The sequence below is a fragment of the Erinaceus europaeus genome, chromosome 8 (genome assembly GCF_950295315.1).
Source record: "Erinaceus europaeus chromosome 8, mEriEur2.1, whole genome shotgun sequence".
In the NCBI taxonomy this organism is placed as follows: domain Eukaryota; kingdom Metazoa; phylum Chordata; class Mammalia; order Eulipotyphla; family Erinaceidae; genus Erinaceus; species Erinaceus europaeus.
In genome coordinates, this window is record NC_080169.1 from 85721822 (window position 1) to 85742400 (window position 20579).

Sequence of the window (20579 nt, forward strand, 5' to 3'; positions counted from 1 at the left end):
TTCACTAAAGACTGTGTGTGTAATTTAGATGACCTCATTATAACATTGTCCTCTGAGTTCATGCTATAACCGGAAAGTTCTTGCCATAGCCAGAAAGTTCTTGCAATAACCAGAAAGTTCAAATTCAGAAACTCTCTTTTTTGTTGTTTCTTTTAATTTTGAAACACTGTATCCACCATATAAATATTTGAACAACACTTTAATGATGTGGTATTTAAAAAAATCACTATCTTTCAGACCAGATTCAAACCTCCATCTACCTCTTCTATACCTGGACAATGTATTAAGATTTCTGAGCTTCAGTTTTCTGTTTGTTTGTTTTGTTTTCCTTGTGAAATGCGAATACCTTACAGAGTTAAGTGAGAGTAGAGTAAGTCATAACAGTCAGTCAGTTGTGAATGGAAAAGGATTCGATGAGAGTTTAGACTGCTTAGTAAAGTCTGCTTTGTAATCTCTACCTCTGGCTGCCGTAAAGTGCTTCATAGTTTCTTTTAATTTTCTAAAAAACTGTATATTCAAAAAATTATATTCAAGGCATTCATGGACTACCATTGCCCATCCTTTCACCGCTGTAGAATGTACTTGTTACCATGTGCCTTGTACCCTCACCAGCAAGCAGAATTTCAGACATTTGAACAGTGCTACAGGCCTCTGTCTCCCTCTCTTTCTCCCCCTCTATAAAAAGAAAAAAAATGGAAAGGAAGGAAGAAAAGGAAGGGAGAAAGAAAGAAAAGAAAGAAAGAAAGAAAGGAAGGAAGAAAGAAAGAGGAAAGGAAAAAGAAAGAAAAGAAAAAGGACAAAATGGCATCGGGAATGGTGGTGGAGCTGTGTAGGCATTGCACCTCAGTGAAAACCCTGGCAAGAAAAAAGAAAGAGAGAGAGAGAAAGGAAGAATAGAAAGAAGGAAGGAAGAAAGAAAAATCTCTGGAGGGCTGGCAAAATAGCTCACTGGGAGGGTGTGTACTTTATCACTTGGTCAATCTAGGTTACAGACCCTGTTAAATTGCATAGATATCCTATGATCTTAAAGGAAACTTTAGTGTCATTTTCTTTCTCCCCACCCCAACCCCTTCTCTCTGAAAAAACTGACCAAGAATGATGAAGGCAAACAAGCAAACAAAAGTAATACCAACATATCATGTTACACCTTATAGGCTAGCGAGATAAGATACTGGTTATGCAAGGAACCTTCTATGTCTGAGGCTTTGAGGTTCCAGGTTCAATCCCAGCACCAGAACTGAGCAATGGTCCGGTTTTTTAAATAAATAAATAGTTAATTGAAAATAATCTTCAACTTTACCTCCAGAAATGCAAAAAAAAATGATTCAAGTAGGACCCAAATATTTATGTTTCCTACAAGGAGTTTTAAACGATACTGATACTGCTGGGCCCCTTGGCTCATTTACATAGAATCTGAACCTGAAACTTAATGTATATTTATGGATATGCTAGAGGTGAAATTTTTCATCCTTTTTTTTTAAGTTCTCATTGTTTTACTTGTTTCTTTTAGATTGATTTTGAAGATGTGATTGCAGAACCAGAAGGGACACACAGTTTTGACGGCGTCTGGAAAGCCAGCTTCACCACTTTCACTGTGACGAAATACTGGTTTTACCGCTTACTGTCTTCCCTCGTTGGCATTCCAGTCGCACTCATCTGGGGCATTTACTTTGCCATTCTGTCTTTCCTATACATCTGGGCAGTTGTACCATGCATTAAGAGTTTCCTGATTAAGATTCAGTGCATCAGTCGTATCTATTCTATCTGCATCCACACCTTCTGTGACCCACTCTATGAGGCTATTGGCAAAATATTCAGCAATATCCGCATCAGTATGCAGAAAGAAATATAAAGGACATTTCAAGGAAAGAAGTACAACAGATATTTTTTTATCCTCTTGATTTTATTGGTTCCAATTTCAAGTTTTGAGTTGCTAGTACAGCAACAGTATATGGATAAATTATATTGGTTCAGAACAAAGTAATCCTTCAGTTTTCATATTATTTGACTTTTCTGAGCTTTTTCATCTATTATTTGGAGATCTGAATTTTTAAACCATTAAATTTTTTCTTATGTTTTTATTTGCATGTGGATTATTTTATTTGCATATGCAGTTTCAGAGACGTGGACATAGAGAAATATGATGAATAGGGGTGAGGGGATAAAGGAAAACTCCAACTGCTGTTCTAAAATGTCAATCATTTCACAGTAAGTGGAATCCCAGGCTATGACGATTGAATGTACAATCATCATAGGCTTTGGGCAAACCATTATGCAGGGAAGATTTTAAGCAAACTCTTCCCCCGCCCTTTCTGAAGTGTTAGGTTATTGGTGTTGCTCACTTAATTAATTATTCCCTGTGCTCTAGTAATCCTCAATTTAGAAATCAGTCATCTGTATTCACATGAATCTGACTAATGCCATCCCTTTCTGGAAATGTTATCCTGCGATATTTTCTGTGCCTGAATATTTGTTACATACAGAATGAATCCTAAGTGCCTGTGCTTCACATTTTTCTTCTCTAAGAGGGTCCAAGTCATTAGACCAGTAGCTCCTCCCACCCCCACTCTCCATCCTAAGTACCCGACTCCAAGACCAAAAAGTAGAGAATCTATTGCCTACTTCTCCACATAGCTTGCGACTCTGACATACAGAGTTGAATGAAGTTCTTGTCTATACTTGACCATCCACAATTTTTATGGATAATGAATATGGTCAGCACCCACCCTATGAAATGAATTAACATGGATAAAAGAGGGTAAACAAGCTCTCACTAAACTGGTAGAAGTCCACTGTTCCCTGCCTCTCATCAGCTGAATGAGGTCAGCATGTCTATTCAGCTTCATTTATTTTCAAGAATAACCACTCTTTCCTGATTCCAAACTAATCCATCACTGGAGTGGTTTAGTAACTGAACATTGTGTTCCCTTTTCAGCTGATCAGTGGGCCTCTAGGGAAAGGCTGATAAAATGGAAGCTATTGTGTGAGACTGTCAGAGTTGTTACAAATGTGACCCCTTCAAAGGAAAGCATTTGCAACCTTCTGTTATGCTGTGACACACTGCCCCTCCCCCTGCCAGGAGCTTTGGACCTAATCTAAACATCACTTTGAGGGATTAGGTCCAAAGAAGATGGGGGAGGAGGCAGTGAGAAAAGACTGAAGTAATTTTGCTGGAATACATCAAATTCTTCTGAACTCAAACTGAGGAAATCTACCTGTAAACCTGAGTCATACAGAAAGGTGCCTGGTACACCCCATAACTTTTTATTCCTTCTGCTCATATTATATTTCTCTTCTTGGGGTTTTCATTTTTTAACCTTCATTCGTGCTTTTATTTTTATTTTTATACACATATTGGAATTTTTTTTTGCTGCTTTCTTCCAGTTTTCCTGACACTTATGGAACCTGTTACCTATTTTAATTTTCTTGCATTTAAAACAGACACTGGCATAAACATAGTTTTACTTTTAAACTGTGTGTATAAATGCAAATGTACTTTACTGCATATTTTTAAGTGTAAAGATACTTTTATCTTTATATGAGGAAAATCACTTGAGAAATTGCTTGGTGATTCAGTCTATAAAGAGTATATCCTAAGACATGTCTGTTCCACATAGATGCTTAGTCTCTAGTGAAAATCAACCTCTGGTCCAAAAGATTGCTGAAACTTTATATGCTTACTGTATATTTTACACCTTTTGTTAATCCTGCATGTCTTGTAAAGGTTAAAAGTCTGCACAATAAAAATATTTAACAGTTCAACAGTTAACTTTCTTACTTTTCCCAAGTATATATATGTATGTATTCGTGTGTGTGTGTGTGTGTGTGAGAGAGAGAGAGAGAGAGAAAGGGGGGTGGGGGGGCAAGTAGATACATGATTTATGTATATGTCTGTAGTGTCTTTGGGGAGATGTTATTCCACTTTTCAACTATTACAAAGCTATTTGAGTGTAATCTTTATTTTCTTCCTTTTCTTTCTTTTTTTCTTTCTTTCTCTCTTTTTATTTTGGTAGAAGAGAGCAACAGAGATAGAGAGGGAGAGAGATAGAAAGAAAGACACCTGCAGCACTGCTTCTCTTCTTGCAAGGCTTCTCTTCTAAGCGGGAGCTTGAACCCGCATCTTCATGCACCATGAAATGTCAGCTCTACCAAGTGAGCAACCACCCAGTGCCAAATATTTTAAAGTCATTACCATTCATAATTCTAGATGAAAATTAAGTAAAAATAAGGTTAGGTATTAACTTTTGTAATGACTTTCATTAAGTCCTATCAGTTATTTCAGATTAAAGTTAGTATGGTAATTGTTACATTTCATGAAGCAAAATATATCACTTCAGATAAAATTTCAATAGTAAGAATGATTTGTTTGGCAGTTTATCCAATGTTTTAAGATATGTCATCTAATTTGAGGTCCCAGAAATTTGTGGTTTGAATATTATCTTCTTATTTGGCAAATCACATATTCTGCAGATAATACTTTTGAACTTTGTCATGATGTAACTGGGATTATTTTTAAGAGACATATTTCAATCAATTTGTTTTCTACCTTGAGCAGTTTTACACTGATAGCTTTTCTATCAGCAGTGGTCCTCTAGAGAATCAGGATATATACATAGATATACTTAATATTTACATATTAAGTATGTGCATATGTGTATGCATATATATGTATATTTGTGTTGGCATTATAAATTTCACTCTTGTTTTCTCAGGATCTTTATACTTATGCTATCTTCTGTTACACCTTTATCATCATTCTCTCTCTTTATATATTCTGGGCTCTTCCCAGGGGCCAGCAAATATCTACATTTATCCCTAAAAATAATTTCCTCTCTTAATTTTAGATTATCCTTCAACCATTGTATTGTAAAGACTATTTAAGGTACAGATGACTTTATCTTGCATTCAGTATTGTTAAACAGACAAGTTCTTGGTTCTGAAAATAAAGACATGTTTTACCCTCAAAAAAAAAAAGTGTTTGTAACAGTTACAGCATTATCACTGGGCTCAGTGCTTACAGGACAACTCCACCACTTCCAGAAGTCATATTTTCCTTTCTTTTATTTGATAGAATAGAAAGCAATTGGCTGGTGGAAGTGGTGAAGAGAGAAATAAAGGTACATGCAGCACTGGTTCACTGCTCTTGAATCTTCACCTCCATACCCCACAGGTGAACACACAGTTTTGAACCTGGGTCCTTATGAGTGGTAATGTGTGTGTGTGTTCTACCCAATTTCCCACTGCCCAACCCTTAAAAGAGTATCTTTTCTTTGTTTCTTCTTTTTTTTCTTTATAGTAACTGCTGACTTTTTTTTATAGTTTTTTTTTTCTTTATTGGGGAGATTAGTGGTTTACAGTCAACAGTAAAATACTGGTACATTTGTAACATTTCTCAGTTTTCCACACAACACTCTAACCTCCCCACTTAGTTCTCCTCTGCCATCATGTTCCAGGATCTGAGCATTCCCCTCTGCCCCAGAGTCTTACTTTGGTGCAATACAACAAATTCAGTCCAAGTTCTGCTTTGTGTTTTTCCTTCCGTTCTAGTTTTCAACTTGTGTTTATGAGTGGGATGATACCATATTCATCTTTCTAAAACACTATCTTATGTTAGTCTTGATTCATAGATTTATGTTTACCAGAGAGGTTGAGCACCTCTTTGCTGTGTTTGCTGCTCATGTAGGGTTCTTCATCTATCAGATAACTTCTCATGTCATTTAGATTTTTTTTTCCTAAGGATGACTTCTCTTTAGTCATTGATTCATAAGATATTGTCAGCTCTATCTCTTTGATCTTATTTTAAGACTCTTGCTTCATTTCTACTTCATTACTGCAATGTAAGCAACCATCACTTATATTCTAATCTATGCTATCTAACCTTTGTTTTCAGTCATGCCCTCATGAACTCATTCAGACCCTCTGCTTTAACAGTTTCTCTCTCTCTCTCTCTCTCTCTCTCTCTCTCACTGCACTTTAAAACCTTCGATCACTTCTCATTCCTTTCAGTATTCCTTTCAGTATAAAAGCTAATCCCTTTATCAAGGTTTACCTACAAGTATTACACAAACCTTACCAACTTTGCTTATCTTAACTCATAGCATCACCTACTCATCTAAGCTCCTAACATGCTGGTCCTCTTTCAATCCAAGAATGTGTCAAATCCTAGCTTGTTACAGGACATTTCATTGTTATTTTCTCTGACTAGACTATTTTCACACCTTCCTCTCTACTTTGATACCTGTTTCTTTTCTTTAGGTCTCAGTCTCAGGATTCCTCAGACTGGACTTTCGTATCTTCCATATATGAAGCAACTCTTCCTTTCTTTATCTTAGCCTCTTACCTATTCACAGAACATAGCAATTGACTAATTCTTTTATTTGCATAGCAACTGACTAATTATTTTATTTGCATGCTTACATGCTTACAGTTTTCAGTCTTTATCTCCCCCTTAGGATGTAAACTACATGAAACAAATTTTATTATAATAGACAGTATCTGTTGGTTAGAAGGATAGATGAATAATTGGAGATAGTCATAATGGAGATTACGACTGTGTGAGGTGCCAAATTTCTGCTCTATCAGTAATAGTGTCATAAAGTCCCCTGGGCTGTGAAAATAATACAGTGGTTGATGCACCATACTTACATACCTGAAGACCCAGAAGTCTCACTCAGGTTCAATCCCAGCACCAACATAAGCCAAGATTGAGGACCAATATCTTCATCTATCTATCTACCTATCTATCTATCATATATATACATGATATAGATATCATCTCACTAGGATGAAATATTAACAAAGTCACCTAAGCCTTTCTGAAATGAGTTATAGTACTATCAACCACATACTTAATATTAGTTTTTCTTTAATACTACCCTTCATTTCTCCATTAGTATGCTTCCCCCATCAAAATTTTCTCTATTATACTCATTTGAATCTTTTGATATGTCAAAACATGAATATTCTTAGTAAAAATTTTAGCTAGGATTATCATGGATATTTAATATTATTCTCATTCAAATAATAGCAAACACATGTTGATATAATTATTAAGAAAAAAGATGACTTTCCAGCAGCTGTTGATTTTGTCAATTCCGCTATGTGATGAGTCACTCAGACTTCGACAGAGCAAAATGACAAGTAAGCAAGAGAGATTTTTGTTGTTGTTAATGACATGAGAGAGATGTGGAAAAAGTTGGTCACAGAGAAGCAAATAAGATGAACTGAAATAAGGGATCTGATGCTATAGGAAGTTGGGTAATTCATCGTATATCTAGTACTTTAACAGAACAATTGAAAACGTGAAATTTGGCATAAAGAGTGAGGCTACTATAACAGAAAGAAGCAAATCATTTTTCTAAAGGCAACAGTTGCCAGTTTGAACCACTCTGCTAATGAGAAACAGAAATCTACAGCTCTCCTTCATCTGTAGTCATATGATTCCAACTATTAATATAATAACTATCTTAGAGATCATTCAGCAAATTTCATACCCACAAATATCTTTTTTTTACATAAAAACTCACTAAATCTGTTGGAAAAATTATAAAAATAAGGTACCAGTATTATGTATCATCAAAGTGAAGTTGGAGAAGAACAATTTATCATCAAAAGTGATGCAGATAATATGTTCTCTCATCCAAGTGTCTGTTGACATAATGATCCACTTTCCTTTAACAGGAATCTATGGAGCAAGTATTTGGTGTTGCAGGGAGCAGACAGACAAGATATAAATGAGTAAGACAAAGGCCACTATCTTCAAAAAAGCTCAATGAAAGAAGCTCAAATATGGAATTAAAAGGTTTTTTTGGGGAGTCGGACGGTGGCACAGCGGGTTAAGCGCACGTGGCGCAAATCGCTAGGACCTGCGTAAGGATCCCAGTTCGAGCCTCCGGCTCCCCACCTGCAGGGTAGTCGCTTCACAAGCGGTGAAGCAGGTCTGCAGGTGTCTGTCTTTCTCTCCTCCTCTCTGTCTTCCCCTCCTCTCTCCATTTCTCTCTGTCCTATCCAACAACAACGACATTAATAACCACAACAATGTTAAACAACAAGGGCAACAAAAAGGAAAATAAATAAATAAGTAAACTTAATTTTTTAAAAAAGGTGTTTTTTTTTTATTTTTCTGATAAGAAAGTAACGTTTTAGGGCGGAGGGTAGATAGCATAATGGTTATGCAAACAGACTCTCATGACTGAGGCTCCAAAGTCCCAGTTTCAATCCCCCCGCACCACCATAAGCTAGAGCTGAACAGTGGTCTGGTTAAAAAATTTTTTAAAATAAAAAATAAAGTAATATTTTAGTAGGAAATAAAGTTTGTGGCTTAATATAGCAGCCTTATACATATATAAAGTCTCCAGAAGCATTGACTATGTCCCTTATGAGTAGATACATAAGGAATTGGATCTACTGCTTTCTCTCAGACAAGTTCTGTTTTAATCTCTTTCATTTTCAAAATAACCTTTGGTTAAATAGCTCCACAGGTAATAAAATGTGAAAATCACTCACTGACTTGGCAAAAGAGACACATATCTTAAGGTAACTTATATTTTAAACAATTGTTATTATCACTAAAATATATTCTAATAATAATTTTGAAGATACAGGTTCAAGTGAGGAGATGTCAAAATCCAAAAAATATCTACCAAAAACATGAGTAAATACCAATTAGAACTGATAGTTTTTAAACTCTCCCACTCTCATTTCTAACAAAAAATGAGCAACAATTAGAGTGAGAGAAATAGAAAATGTCAATGTTGCTTATGTTCTTGAGAAAATTAATATAACATTGAGGTTATTGGCTTCAAAACAAATACAAAAGACAATGTTAAATATTATTCAGTCAACTTACAAATTGATATCATCCCTCATAGATCTGGAATGATTTCTTTAGATCTTTATATTTCACTTTCAACTTTAAACAGTAATGAATACAAATAATAAGCTATACTGCTCCAGATCTCATCTTTGAACTTAAAAATAGGAATCTACAATCAAATCTTCAACGAACTTCAACACTAGCTATGTGACCTTGAATAAATGCTATAACTGACTACATTCTTTTTAGAAGGCAATTTGAAGGAACAGAGGCACCCCTATGTTCATTAGTGCATTATTCAAAACAGTCAGAGTGGAAGCAGCCTAAAAGTCCACTAACAGATAGCTGAATAAAGAATTTATGAGATACATATACTCCATGAAATATTACTTTGTAATAAAAAATATGATATTGTGCCCTTTAGGGAAAAAAATGGATGGAACTGGGGGGCGGAGCGAAGATGACGACTTGGAGGCAGCTGCTGGCATGAACTCTGAAAACAATTGCTGCAAAGGGTAGGGAACCTGGCCATCAGAATGGTGAATAAGGGGTCCTAGGTGTGACAACAAGGAGGTGACTATAGTTCAATTTGGGTTAGAAAACAGAGAAAAAAGAAAGAAAATTTTTTTATTATTTCCGAAGTGCACCCCTCTCCCCCCTCCCCATAACCAGACCCCAGGGGCTGAAGAGCTGCTACTAGCAGGCTCCCCACTGAGCTTTTTTCTTTACCAAGATTCCTGGCTCACCAGGGGTGTCATTGAAACCCTTTTCCTTTCTGATTCCCTTTGCTTTTTTTTTTTCCTTCTAAATGGTTCAAGACCAATTGGAGTGACAAATATCTGACCAATCAGAGCCTCACCCCACTGGGTAAAGACTGCCTGGAGGTTTTTTTGTTTTATTTTTAACAATTGGTTGTCATTGCTCAGGGTGCCTGAGCAATCAGGAGGCATCCAAGTTGTAGACTGATTGTTAGGGTTTTTTTTACTCTGTTCTGTTTTATTATTACTACTATATGTACATATGGCCCTTTCCCCCCCTCCTTCAGGTTGACCAAAATAAACTCTTAGAGTATTTTCCATTGCTAGATAACTGAGTGTCCTAGTCATTGTGAGAGGAACTTGTTTCACTCTACCTACCTCCTCTATTCACTCTCCCCCTTCTCCCTCCTCCTAGCTAATTAAATAATATAAAAAACTTTCTTTCACTCTCTTATTTTTCTTCTTTCTTTTTTTTCTTGTCTTCCTTTCTTTCTTTCTTTCTTTCTTTCTCCTTCTTCAGCTTTCTGAATTCACTGATACTTGTTTGTGAATTATTTTAGGGAAGAAATCTGACTCAGAGTGGACACATTGTGTGTGTCTCTTCTCTACTTCCCTTTCATCTCTTGCTACCCATAGAATTTACAGTGAACAGTAGATTTGCATAATTGTCTATACTTGCCATCCCTTTTTTCCTTTTTCTTTTTCATTTGGATTTGGTGGCTATTTTTTCTTGGACTAGGGCATTGTTTGGCTAACTGGTATTGGTTAAACTGCTTCAATCCTTGCTTCAGTTACTATTGTAACTTCTGAAGTTGGTGATTGCATTAGTCATAAAGGTAGGCTTGTACTCAAAATACAACAACTGAGGAACAACAGAACATAAAAATAAAAAAACACATCAATAAAAAAAATGGTTAAACAAAGATCAAATAAAACTTCTACTACAATGAATGAAGAAAAGAGCCCAAAAGAAACTACAAATCAGCCAGAAGTAACCATAGATAAGAAAAGTATGCAAGCAATAGTAAACTTAATAATCACAGAAATGAAGACAACTATGGAGGAAAGTGCTAACAGAATTAGGGAAACAACAGATGACACCCCCAAGGAAAATACTAGCTACCTCAAGGTAATTAGAGAACTGAAAGCTGAAATAGCTAAACTGAAGAAAGAAACTAAGGGAAGCGAAAGTAGACTAACAGAAGCAGAAAACAGAATTAGCCAGATAGTGAATGAGCTAGAGAAAACTAAGAAAGAGGTAAAGGAGCTCAAAAAGAGATTGAGAGACACTGAAAACAACAACATAGACATATGGGATGATCTCAAAAGAAGTAACATTTGTATAATTGGCCTGCCAGAGGAAGAAAGACAGGAAGGGGAAGCAAACATTCTAGAGGAAATTATAGAAGAAAACTTCCCAGATCTGGACAACAGAAAGGACATTAAGATTGAAGAGGCCCACAGAGTCCCAAACAGAATCAAACCAGACCTGAAGACACCAAGATACATCATAGTTACAATGAAAAGAAGTAAGAATAAACAAAGGATCCTAAAGGCTGCAAGAGAAAAACAAAAAATCACATACAGGGGAAAACAATAAGACTATCAGCAGACTTCTCCACTCAAACTCTAAAAGCCAGAAGAGAATGGCAAGATATCTATCAAGCCCTGAATGAAAAAGGGTTTCAACCAAGGATAATATATCCTGCTAGACTTTCATTCAAACTAGATGGAGGGATCAAAACCTTCTTAGACAGACAACAGTTAAAGGAGGCAACCATCACCAAGCCCACCCTGAAAGAGGTTATAAATACCTCTTATAAACAAGAACATCTCTATAATACTTGCAATATATCAGAGCAAATAAAAAATTGTTGAATAATGGCACTTCTTCTTCTAGCGTTTGCCCTTCTTCCGTAGCCAGTCAACAATGTCAGGTTGAGCCTGATGTAAAGTTTCGAGACCTCCTTTGAATCTGGAGAGGTGGCAGTCGTTGACTATGTGGGTCATAGTCTCTCTGTAGCCGCAGGGGCATTTCGGGTCGTCTCTGGCTCCCCAGCGATGGAACATAGCGGCGCACCAGCCATGGCCTGTTCGATAGCGATTGAGGAGGGCCCAATCATAACGTGCTAGGTCAAAGCCGGGTTGACGCTTGCAGGGGTCTGTGATGAGGTGTGTGTTCTTTACCTCAGCTGACTGCCAGCTCTGTTTCCAAGAGACTGGAACAGAGAAGTTCAGTGTAGGCGTAGGGGACCAGATTGGATGATGAGACGTCAAGCGTTGAACAGGGTGGGCGAAGATATCCGCGTATATTTGCAGGTCCAGTCGAGCGTAGACGTGGGAAATGAACTTAGATGATGCCGCATCCCGACAATTATCTGGCGGGGCGATGTTGCTAAGAACTGGCAGCCATGTAACCGGGGTGGAACGGATGGTTCCAGAAATTATCCTCATGGAGGAATATAATTTGGAATCGACCAAGTGGACATGGGGGCTACGGAACCATACTGGGGCACAGTATTCTGCAGTGGAATAGCATAATGCCAGAGATGATGATCGTAGTGTGGAAGCGCTCGCGCCCCATGAGGAGCTGGCCAGTCTTGCAATGATGTTATTCCTCGCGCCCACCTTTGCTTCAGTTTTTATGAGATGTTTGTGAAATGACAGAGTGCGATCGAGAGTAACGCCAAGATAGACTGGCTGGGCTTCATGCTGGATTCTCGTATCGCCAAGCTGCACATTAAGCTCACGCGAGGCCGAGGCATGGTGTAGATGGAAAACAGATGATACCGTTTTTGCAGTGCTAGGGATTAGTCTCCATTTTTTACAGTAATCAGATATCAGAGACATGTCTTTCATGAGTGTTTCCTCGAGGATGTCAAACTTGGATGCCTGAGTTGCACAACTAACTCAAGTTGGACGTGCTAAGATCAACCCAGTCTGGAAAAGAGAAATTTCCCATGAGTGGTCATCCCACTTCCGGTTATCTTGTCCATCTCCAAAAATCTCTCCCTTTACACTGTCTGAACTGGAAGACGCTTTGAAGAGGGTTAAACCGGGAACAGCTGTTGGCTATGATAACATCACCCCAGAACTCATTCTTAACCTGGGTCCCGCGGCAAAGAAGTGGGTCACTTCATTCCTGTCCCACATCTTGGAATCTGAGTCTATGCCCAAAGTTTGGTGTCGTGTGAAGATTATAGCGGTTTTGAAACCAAAGAAAGACCCAACACTGGCCGCCAGCTATAGACCAATTTCTCTCCTCTCCGTGTGTTACAAACTCCTTGAGAGGCTGCTTCTGTCATGTATTTCTCATTTTACAGAGAATTCCTATCACCCACCCAGGCTGGTTTCCACCCAGGAAGATCTACCTGCGAACAAGCCCTGGCCCTCTCAACTTACATTGAAAATGGATTCCAGAAGAATTTAAAGACAGGTGCTGTCTTTGTTGATCTCACAGCAGCCTATGACATGGTCTGGCACCGTGGTCTCCTAGTCAAGATCTCAAGATGCCTGCTTCCATGGGTGGCCAACACTATATCGTTTCTTCTCAAAACAGAAGTTTCCGGGTACATCTGGGTGACAAGTCTAGCAGATGGAGACTTGTCTCAAGTGGCCTCCCCTAGGGCTCTGTTCTGGCTCCTATGCTATTTAATAATGGCACTACAATACATAAACTCAATAATATCAATAAATGTCAATGACTAAAACTCACCCATCAAAAGGGACAGAGTGGGAGGATGGATCAGAAAACATAACCCAACAATATGATGCTTGCAAGAATCCCATCTGATCCAACAAGATAAACACGGACTTAAAGTGAAAGGATGGAAAACTATTATGCAGGCTAATGGACCACAAAAAAAAAAAAAGGCAGGAACAGCCATTCTCATCTCTGACACAATAGATTTTAAATTAAATCAAGTAACAAAAGATAGGCAAGGCCATTACATAATGATTAGACGATCAATCAGCCAAGAAGACTTAACAATTATTAACATCTATGCATCCAATGAGGGGCCATCTAAATACATCAAACACCTACTGAAAGAACTACAAAAATACATCAATAGTAATACAATGACAGTGGGAGACTTTAACACTCCACTCTCACACTTAGACAGACCAACAAAGCAGAGAATCAACAAAGAAACAAGAGAATTAAATGAAGAGATGGACAGACTAGACCTCCTAGACATTTTCAGAGTTCTTCACCCCCCAAAACTGGAATACACACTATTTTCAAACCCACACAACACATACTCAAGAACAGACTACATGTTAGGCCACAAAGACAGCATCAACAAATTCAAGAGCATTGAAATCATCCCAAGTATTTTCTCAGACCACAGTGGAGTAAAACTAACATTTAACAAAAAACAGAAAATTACTAAAAGACACAGAATTTGGAAACTAAACAACATACTGCTTAAGAACCACTGGGACAGAGAGACACTCAAGCCATAAATTCAAATGTTCCTAGAAACAAATGAAAATGAAGACACAACCTATCAAAATATTTGGGACACAGCTAAAGCAGTACTGAGAGGGAAACTCATAGTCATACAATCACATATTAAACAACAAGAAACATCTCAAATAAATGACCTTACTGCATACCTTTAGGACTTAGAGGAAGAGGAACAAAGAAACCCTAACGCAACCAGAAGGACAGAAATCACTAAAATTAGAGCAGAAATAAACAACGTCAAAAATAAGAGAATCATACAAAAGATCAATGAAGCCAAATGTTGGTTCTTTGAAAAATTAAACAAGATTAACTAGCCTCTAGCCAGACTCACTAAACAAAAAAGGGAGAAGACTCAAATTAATAGAATTGTAAATGATAGAGGAGATATCACAACTGACAACACAGAAATCAGGAAAATAATGCGAAACTTCTATGAAGAACTATACGCCACCAAGCTAGAAAATCTGAAAGAAATGGAAGAATTTCTAGAAACATATGCCCTTCCAAAACTGAACAAAATAGAACTACAAACCTAAATACACCAATCACCGACAAAAAAAAAATTGAAACCGTTATTAAGAATCCAACAACAAAAGTCCTGGACCAGATGGCTTCACAAATGAATTCTACGAAACCTTAGGAAACAGTTAATACCCATACTTCTAAAGCTTTTCCATGAGATCAAAGAAACAGGAACACTCCCTCCCACCTTCTATAAAGCCAATATCACCCAGATACCAAAAGCAGATAGGGACACAGCAAAAAAGGAAAACTACAGACCAGTATCTCTGATGAACATAGATGCCAAAATACTAAACAAGATCTTGGCCAACCGGATACAGTAGTATATCAAAAAGATTGTTCATCACGGCCAAGTGGGATTTATCCCAGAAATGCATGGCTGGTTCAACATACGTAAGTCAATCAATGTCATTCACCACATCAATAAAAGCAAAGCCAAAAACTGCATTATTATCTTAAGAGATGCAGAGAAAGCCTTTGACAAAATCCAACACCCATTCATGCTCAAAACTCTACAAAAAATGGGAATAGATGGGAAATTCCTCAAGATAGTGGAATCTATATATAGCAAACCTACAGCCAACATCATACCCAATGGACAGAAGCTGAAAGCATTCCTCCTCAGACTAGGGACTAGACAGGGCTATCCACTATCACCATTACTCTTTAACATAGTATTGGAAGTTCTTGCCATAGCAATCAGGCAAGAGAAGGAAATCAAAGGAATACAGATTGGAAGGGAAGAAGTCAAGCTCTCACTATTTGCAGATAATATGATAGTATACACAGAAAAACCTAAAGAGTCCAGTAGAAAACTACTGGAAGTTATCAGGCAATATAGCAAGGTGTCAGGCTACAAAAATCATTGTACAAAAATTAATGGCATTTCTTTATGCAAACACTAAATCTGAAGAAGGCATCCAGAAATCACTCTAATTCACTGTTGCAGCAAAATCAATAATATCTAGGAATAAAGCTGACCAAAGAAGTGAAAGACTTGTATAATGAAAACTATTAGAAGAAGATTAGAAAAGAAAACACAAGTCGAACCTGAAATGGAATTGGAGTATTACACCAAAGTAAAAGACTCTGGGGTGGGTGGGTGGGGAGAATACAGGTCCATGAAGGATGATAAATGACATAGTCAGGGTTGTATTGTTAAATGGGAATCTGGGGAATGCTATGCATGTACAAACTATTGTATTTACTGTTGAGTGTAAAACATTAAATCCCCAATAAAGAAATAAATTATAAAAAATTAAACCTTTAAAAAAATAAAAAGAAAAAAGAAAAAAAAAGAAATTAAAAAATTAAAAATTAAATAAAATATTTGGGACACAGCTAAGGCAGTACTGAGAGGGAAGTTCATCGCCATACAAGCACACATTAGGAAACAAGAAAAAGCACAAAGAAACAACCTGATTGCAAACCTTAAAGACCTAGAAGAAGGTGGTCCAGGAGGTGGCATGGTGGATAAAGGACTGACTCTCAAGCATGAGAAAAAAAAAAAAAAAAGAAAACTATGAGTCACTATTCAAGGAAATAGAAACTGATACCAAGAAATGGAAAGACATCCCATGCTCATGGATTGGAAGAATAAATATCATCAAAATGAATATTCTCCCCAGAGCCATATACAGTCACATAAATTACTATTTAATTAATATGAGAGGGGAAAAATTGATTGTATGTCTTGAACTTTTTAAAACACACACTGAGTCTTTTTAATACATAGGCTGAATTTTGATATGTTGACTCTCTCAAAAGCCTAGACCAGGTAGAACAGAAGCAACCACTGGCAGAGTTATATACAAGATGCTGGGTATTATATAGCAAACCTTAAGAAAGGTACTTGTCAAAGTTAACCCAATTACCAAATAATGTGATGATAACAATAACTATCTATTGTATTCTTGAGCCCTAAGACAGCAGGAACCTCACATTTCCACTATAGAGCCTATATTTCCCTGAGTCCTGGAAACTTAGGGTGGGGCGCACTTTCCTGCATGCTTCTCTCAATTCTTCATATCAAATAAAATTGTATCCTCTGATCACAACCTAATCAATGCAATGAGTGCCACCCCAGCATGCTTCTCTTCAGACTGTGTCTAGAGACTTCAGGTGTGGAGTGACAACCCTTCAGCTTCATTACTCAGGTGAGACTTTCCTTTCATAGTATTCTCTAATTCCATCCCAGGTGGTTTACTTCCTAACAAAGTCCCAAAACCTAGATATAGACCAGGTCCCCTGAGATAGAGCATATCTATCTCACACCTATCCATAAACTAGGGGAAAATATATACCTGAAAGCAAAAATACACAATAGTCTGCAGTGAGTACCCCCGAACGAACAGTTCATCTGCACTATTCTAGCCTTGAGGTCCATAATGGTTCAATAATTTGTTTGGCTTTGTATGTTAACTCTCTTTTCAGCCACCAGGTTCCAGAAGCCAGCATGATGCCTACCAGACTTCCCTGTCAGACAGACGACCCCACCAATATGTCCTGGAGCTCCACTTCCTCAAAGCCCCACCCTACCAGAGAAAGAGAGAAGCAGGCTGGGAGTATGGATCGACCAGTCAATGCCCATGTTCAGCTGGGAAGCAATTACAGAAGCCAGACCTTCCACCTTCTGCAACCCACAATGACCCTGGGCCCACACTCCCAGAGAAATAGAGAATGGAAAAGCTATCGATGGAGGGAATGGGATATAGAGATCTGGTGGTGGGAATTGTGTGGAGTTGTACTCCTCCTATCCTACGGTTTTGTTAATGTCTCCTTTTTTAAATAAATAAACAAATAAAATGGATGGAACTGGAGGTCATTATTCTTAGTGAAGAGATAAAAGAATAAATAGTAAAAGAATAAATAGAATAAAATAGATAAAAGAATAAATAGAATAAATATTCTTAGTAAAGAGATAAAAGAATCAAGTGTAGAATCTAGAAAACTGATATACATGAACTTACAATAAAAGCACTTGAAAACAAACTGTCTCTTGAACTTTATGAGAACTATAATAATTATTGTTGGGATGATTGGGCACAGAAGTTTGGTGGTAGGAATAATGTCTGGTTATGTGTCATGGGAGAGAGAAGAGACCAGGAACTTGTGGCGGTGTGGTAATACAGTTCTTTATTGATGCGGGAGCCCCAGTGTTGTGGGTTTAGGCCATGTGGAGCTAGCAAAATGGCCGCCTCCCCTTATGCACACCAGCCCTTCTCCAGGTCTTCTCCAGGTCTGGACGTGGAAGAGAAAGAGGGAGAGAGTGGAAACAGGGGTGACTTTTATAGGAGAATTTTGGAAGTGGCAAGTCAGGATGGAATTGGCTAGGAAAGGGGGTGGAGAGAGGCAAAAGGCATGCAGGGAAGGTGGAAGCGTTCTTAGCAACTGTTGCAATGGTTTTAACTGAATTAACAATACCCAGAGGGGATAATGTGATGGGGATCTGTTAATAATACTTGCATGGAAATATAGTGGTTTGTGGGTGGTTTGTGGGTCCTGCTAACTCAACCACATTGTATAATATCCCAACAGAATGGTGGTAAACTATACCCTGTAATTTTACAATCTTGTAAACCATGTTAATCACAGATAAAATGATGACTTCATGAAAATAAAGGAAAAAAGACAGCAGTCATAATCTACCTCGTTAGACCATGACACTCCTAGGTAACTTCTTCTCTGCAAAGTAGTATTAAAAGCAGTCAAAATAATAACCAGAGATTTACATGCTTGGAACCTAATTATAGTAACAAAGGAGAACTCTAACTTTCCCAACTTCATCATTTAATAAATAACTTTTTCATGCAAGTCTCAGGAAACATAGTTAATCAACTACCACCCACAGATTAAATGAGAGATTATTTTACTTCGAGGGACAAAATCATTTTGTTATTTTGTACAAATTAAGTGAGAAATACCAAACGAGTTCAAAGCACTTGTTGCCATAAAATTCAAGAGTTACCAATTGGCCACACTTAGTATTGCAAGGTTTTTTAACATTTTTTATTGGGAGCATGAATGGTTTATATAAAGTTGTTCATATTTTTGTGTTAAACTTCTCAGTTTTCTGCACAACACTCACCTCAAACCTAAGTCCTCCTCCACCATCATGCACCAGAACTTAAAAGGCCCTCCTCCACCAGGTGATCTATTTTGGTGCAATATACCAAACCCAGTCCAAGTTCTACTTTGTGTTTCTTTTTCCTGTTGTTATTTCTCAACTCCTATCCATGACCATTATTACTAAGTATAAATAACTCCTCACCAACCCACTAGTTGAAGGAGGGGACAGCTGGGAGGTTGCTCAGTTTTAACCAGAAGAGCATAATAAGAAGCATCCTTAGCATGATTTCTGATTGCCTGCATTATGAATAACATTGCCAGCAATTTGGGAGTTGTCGAGGTTCCCACCCTATGGTCCAGCCTCATTTGTGAAATAGAGCAAAGGGAGCCTAGTGCTTTGATAATGTCAGTACAAAATTATAATTATAGCTCATTACATAGTATAGTTATGAAACTATTTGCTGTGCTGTTCAAATGCACATGAAAAGAAAAGATGGATTATAAATAGGCATAATTATGTTTTCTTTTTGTTATTTTGCCAGGTAGAATAAGTTACTTCCTGTGTGGCTTTCTGAATCTTGGAATACTTGACTTATTTATTTCCAGGGAAGTAATGGAAGGAGAGACCAATTTTTAGTCATTACTGTGTTTACAGAGTTTTAACACAGTATGTACTACAATAAATATCTGCTAAATTAAATCAATACTGTGTTACATAATCTATCATACATTCTAAATTCTTCTATGGTCCTGGCCACATATTTAAAAATTGCTTGCCATAAGTCAGTCTCTCCAAGGTGTAGTACACAGGCTAGAATTCTAAACCATAAGCTCCTACAGAGCTTCTGAAGTAGCCTATTCCTAGTCAGTAAACTGGAGGACACAGAAAAGTGAAGCTCAAATAATTCCTCCAATTTTTTCCCCAGAACTCATACGTAAACTTCCTTTCTTCCTTCCTTCCTTCCTTCCTTCCTTCCTTCTTTCTTCCCTTCCTCCCTCCCTTCTCTCACTCTCATTTTCTATCATATTTTAACCTTTAGTATCTGCATTTCTGCCTCATTCTACCCAAGAAATTAGCACCTACCACCTCTATTCCCACTTAAAACATTGCCATCACTTGTGCTGGCAAGTGTTCCACCTGAGAAAACTGTTACTCAATGATATGAGACAATCCACCAAATCCATCAGAGTTCTTAAAACCCTTCTCCACTAGGAAGAATGTCCTAAAATTTTACTTTCCATATCATGTCGAGAACATTTATTCCTAAGTATATACCCTAAACCTAGACTATAACTTTTTTTTTTTAACTGACCAAGAAATTATGACCGATACAATCTGGTTTCTCCCAGGACTAAAACCATTATGGACATGGATCACTCAGATATAATTTTCTAGATTACTTGTAATTTTAATTAGATCTTGTAGGCTTTCCTTTTTTTTTTTTTTCATATCTCAATACTATGTTTCAACATTGCTCTTGTGTTGTTGGGGCTGGAGAAGCAAGATACCCAAAAGATCCAGAAAATCTAGGTCTTAGTCTGATTGAGAGCCCAGAGGTAACAGAGGTGGCCAAACAAAAATCTTTCCTTCCGGTCCTGAGTCTTTTTAGTAACAAGGTTTAAAACCTCAGGAATACCAGATACAAAGGAATAGGTTCAGATAAGAAGCAGAGAAAACAAGAGGTAAAAGATTAAATGGCTTAAAATGTAGGGTGTGGTAACTGAATTTAAAGATTATAAATTTAAACTCAGCATATAAATGACTGCTTCTTACTAATATTTCTCTCCCATAACAAGGTTACAGCTTTCTGTCAAGGAGCTATTGCTACCCTTGAGATTTTGCTCAATAAACCAGCTATGTTTGAGGAATATGCAGACAACTTACTGGAAACAGTCTTTCAGGTACTGTGTGTTGTTATGTTTCATATTGGTTTGCTCCCCTTCC

The 20579-nt window shown here is 37.5% G+C and overlaps 1 protein-coding gene and 1 long non-coding RNA gene across 3 annotated transcripts in view; both read left to right on the forward strand.

Annotated features, from left to right (window-relative positions):
* The window catches only part of CAV1 (caveolin 1), a 40638-nt gene extending 36876 nt beyond the window's left edge, over positions 1 to 3762 (forward strand). For both annotated transcript variants that reach the window (XM_007525435.3, XM_016189273.2), the window contains exon 3: positions 1511 to 3762. In XM_007525435.3, the coding sequence (XP_007525497.1) occupies positions 1511 to 1852 (342 nt within the window). In that variant the 3' untranslated portion in view covers positions 1853 to 3762. The remainder of the gene's footprint in view (positions 1 to 1510) is intronic.
* LOC132539922 (uncharacterized) overlaps positions 1 to 20579 on the forward strand; it is a 276120-nt gene that overhangs the window by 182353 nt on the left and 73188 nt on the right. The gene's annotated exons all lie outside the window — the stretch shown is intronic.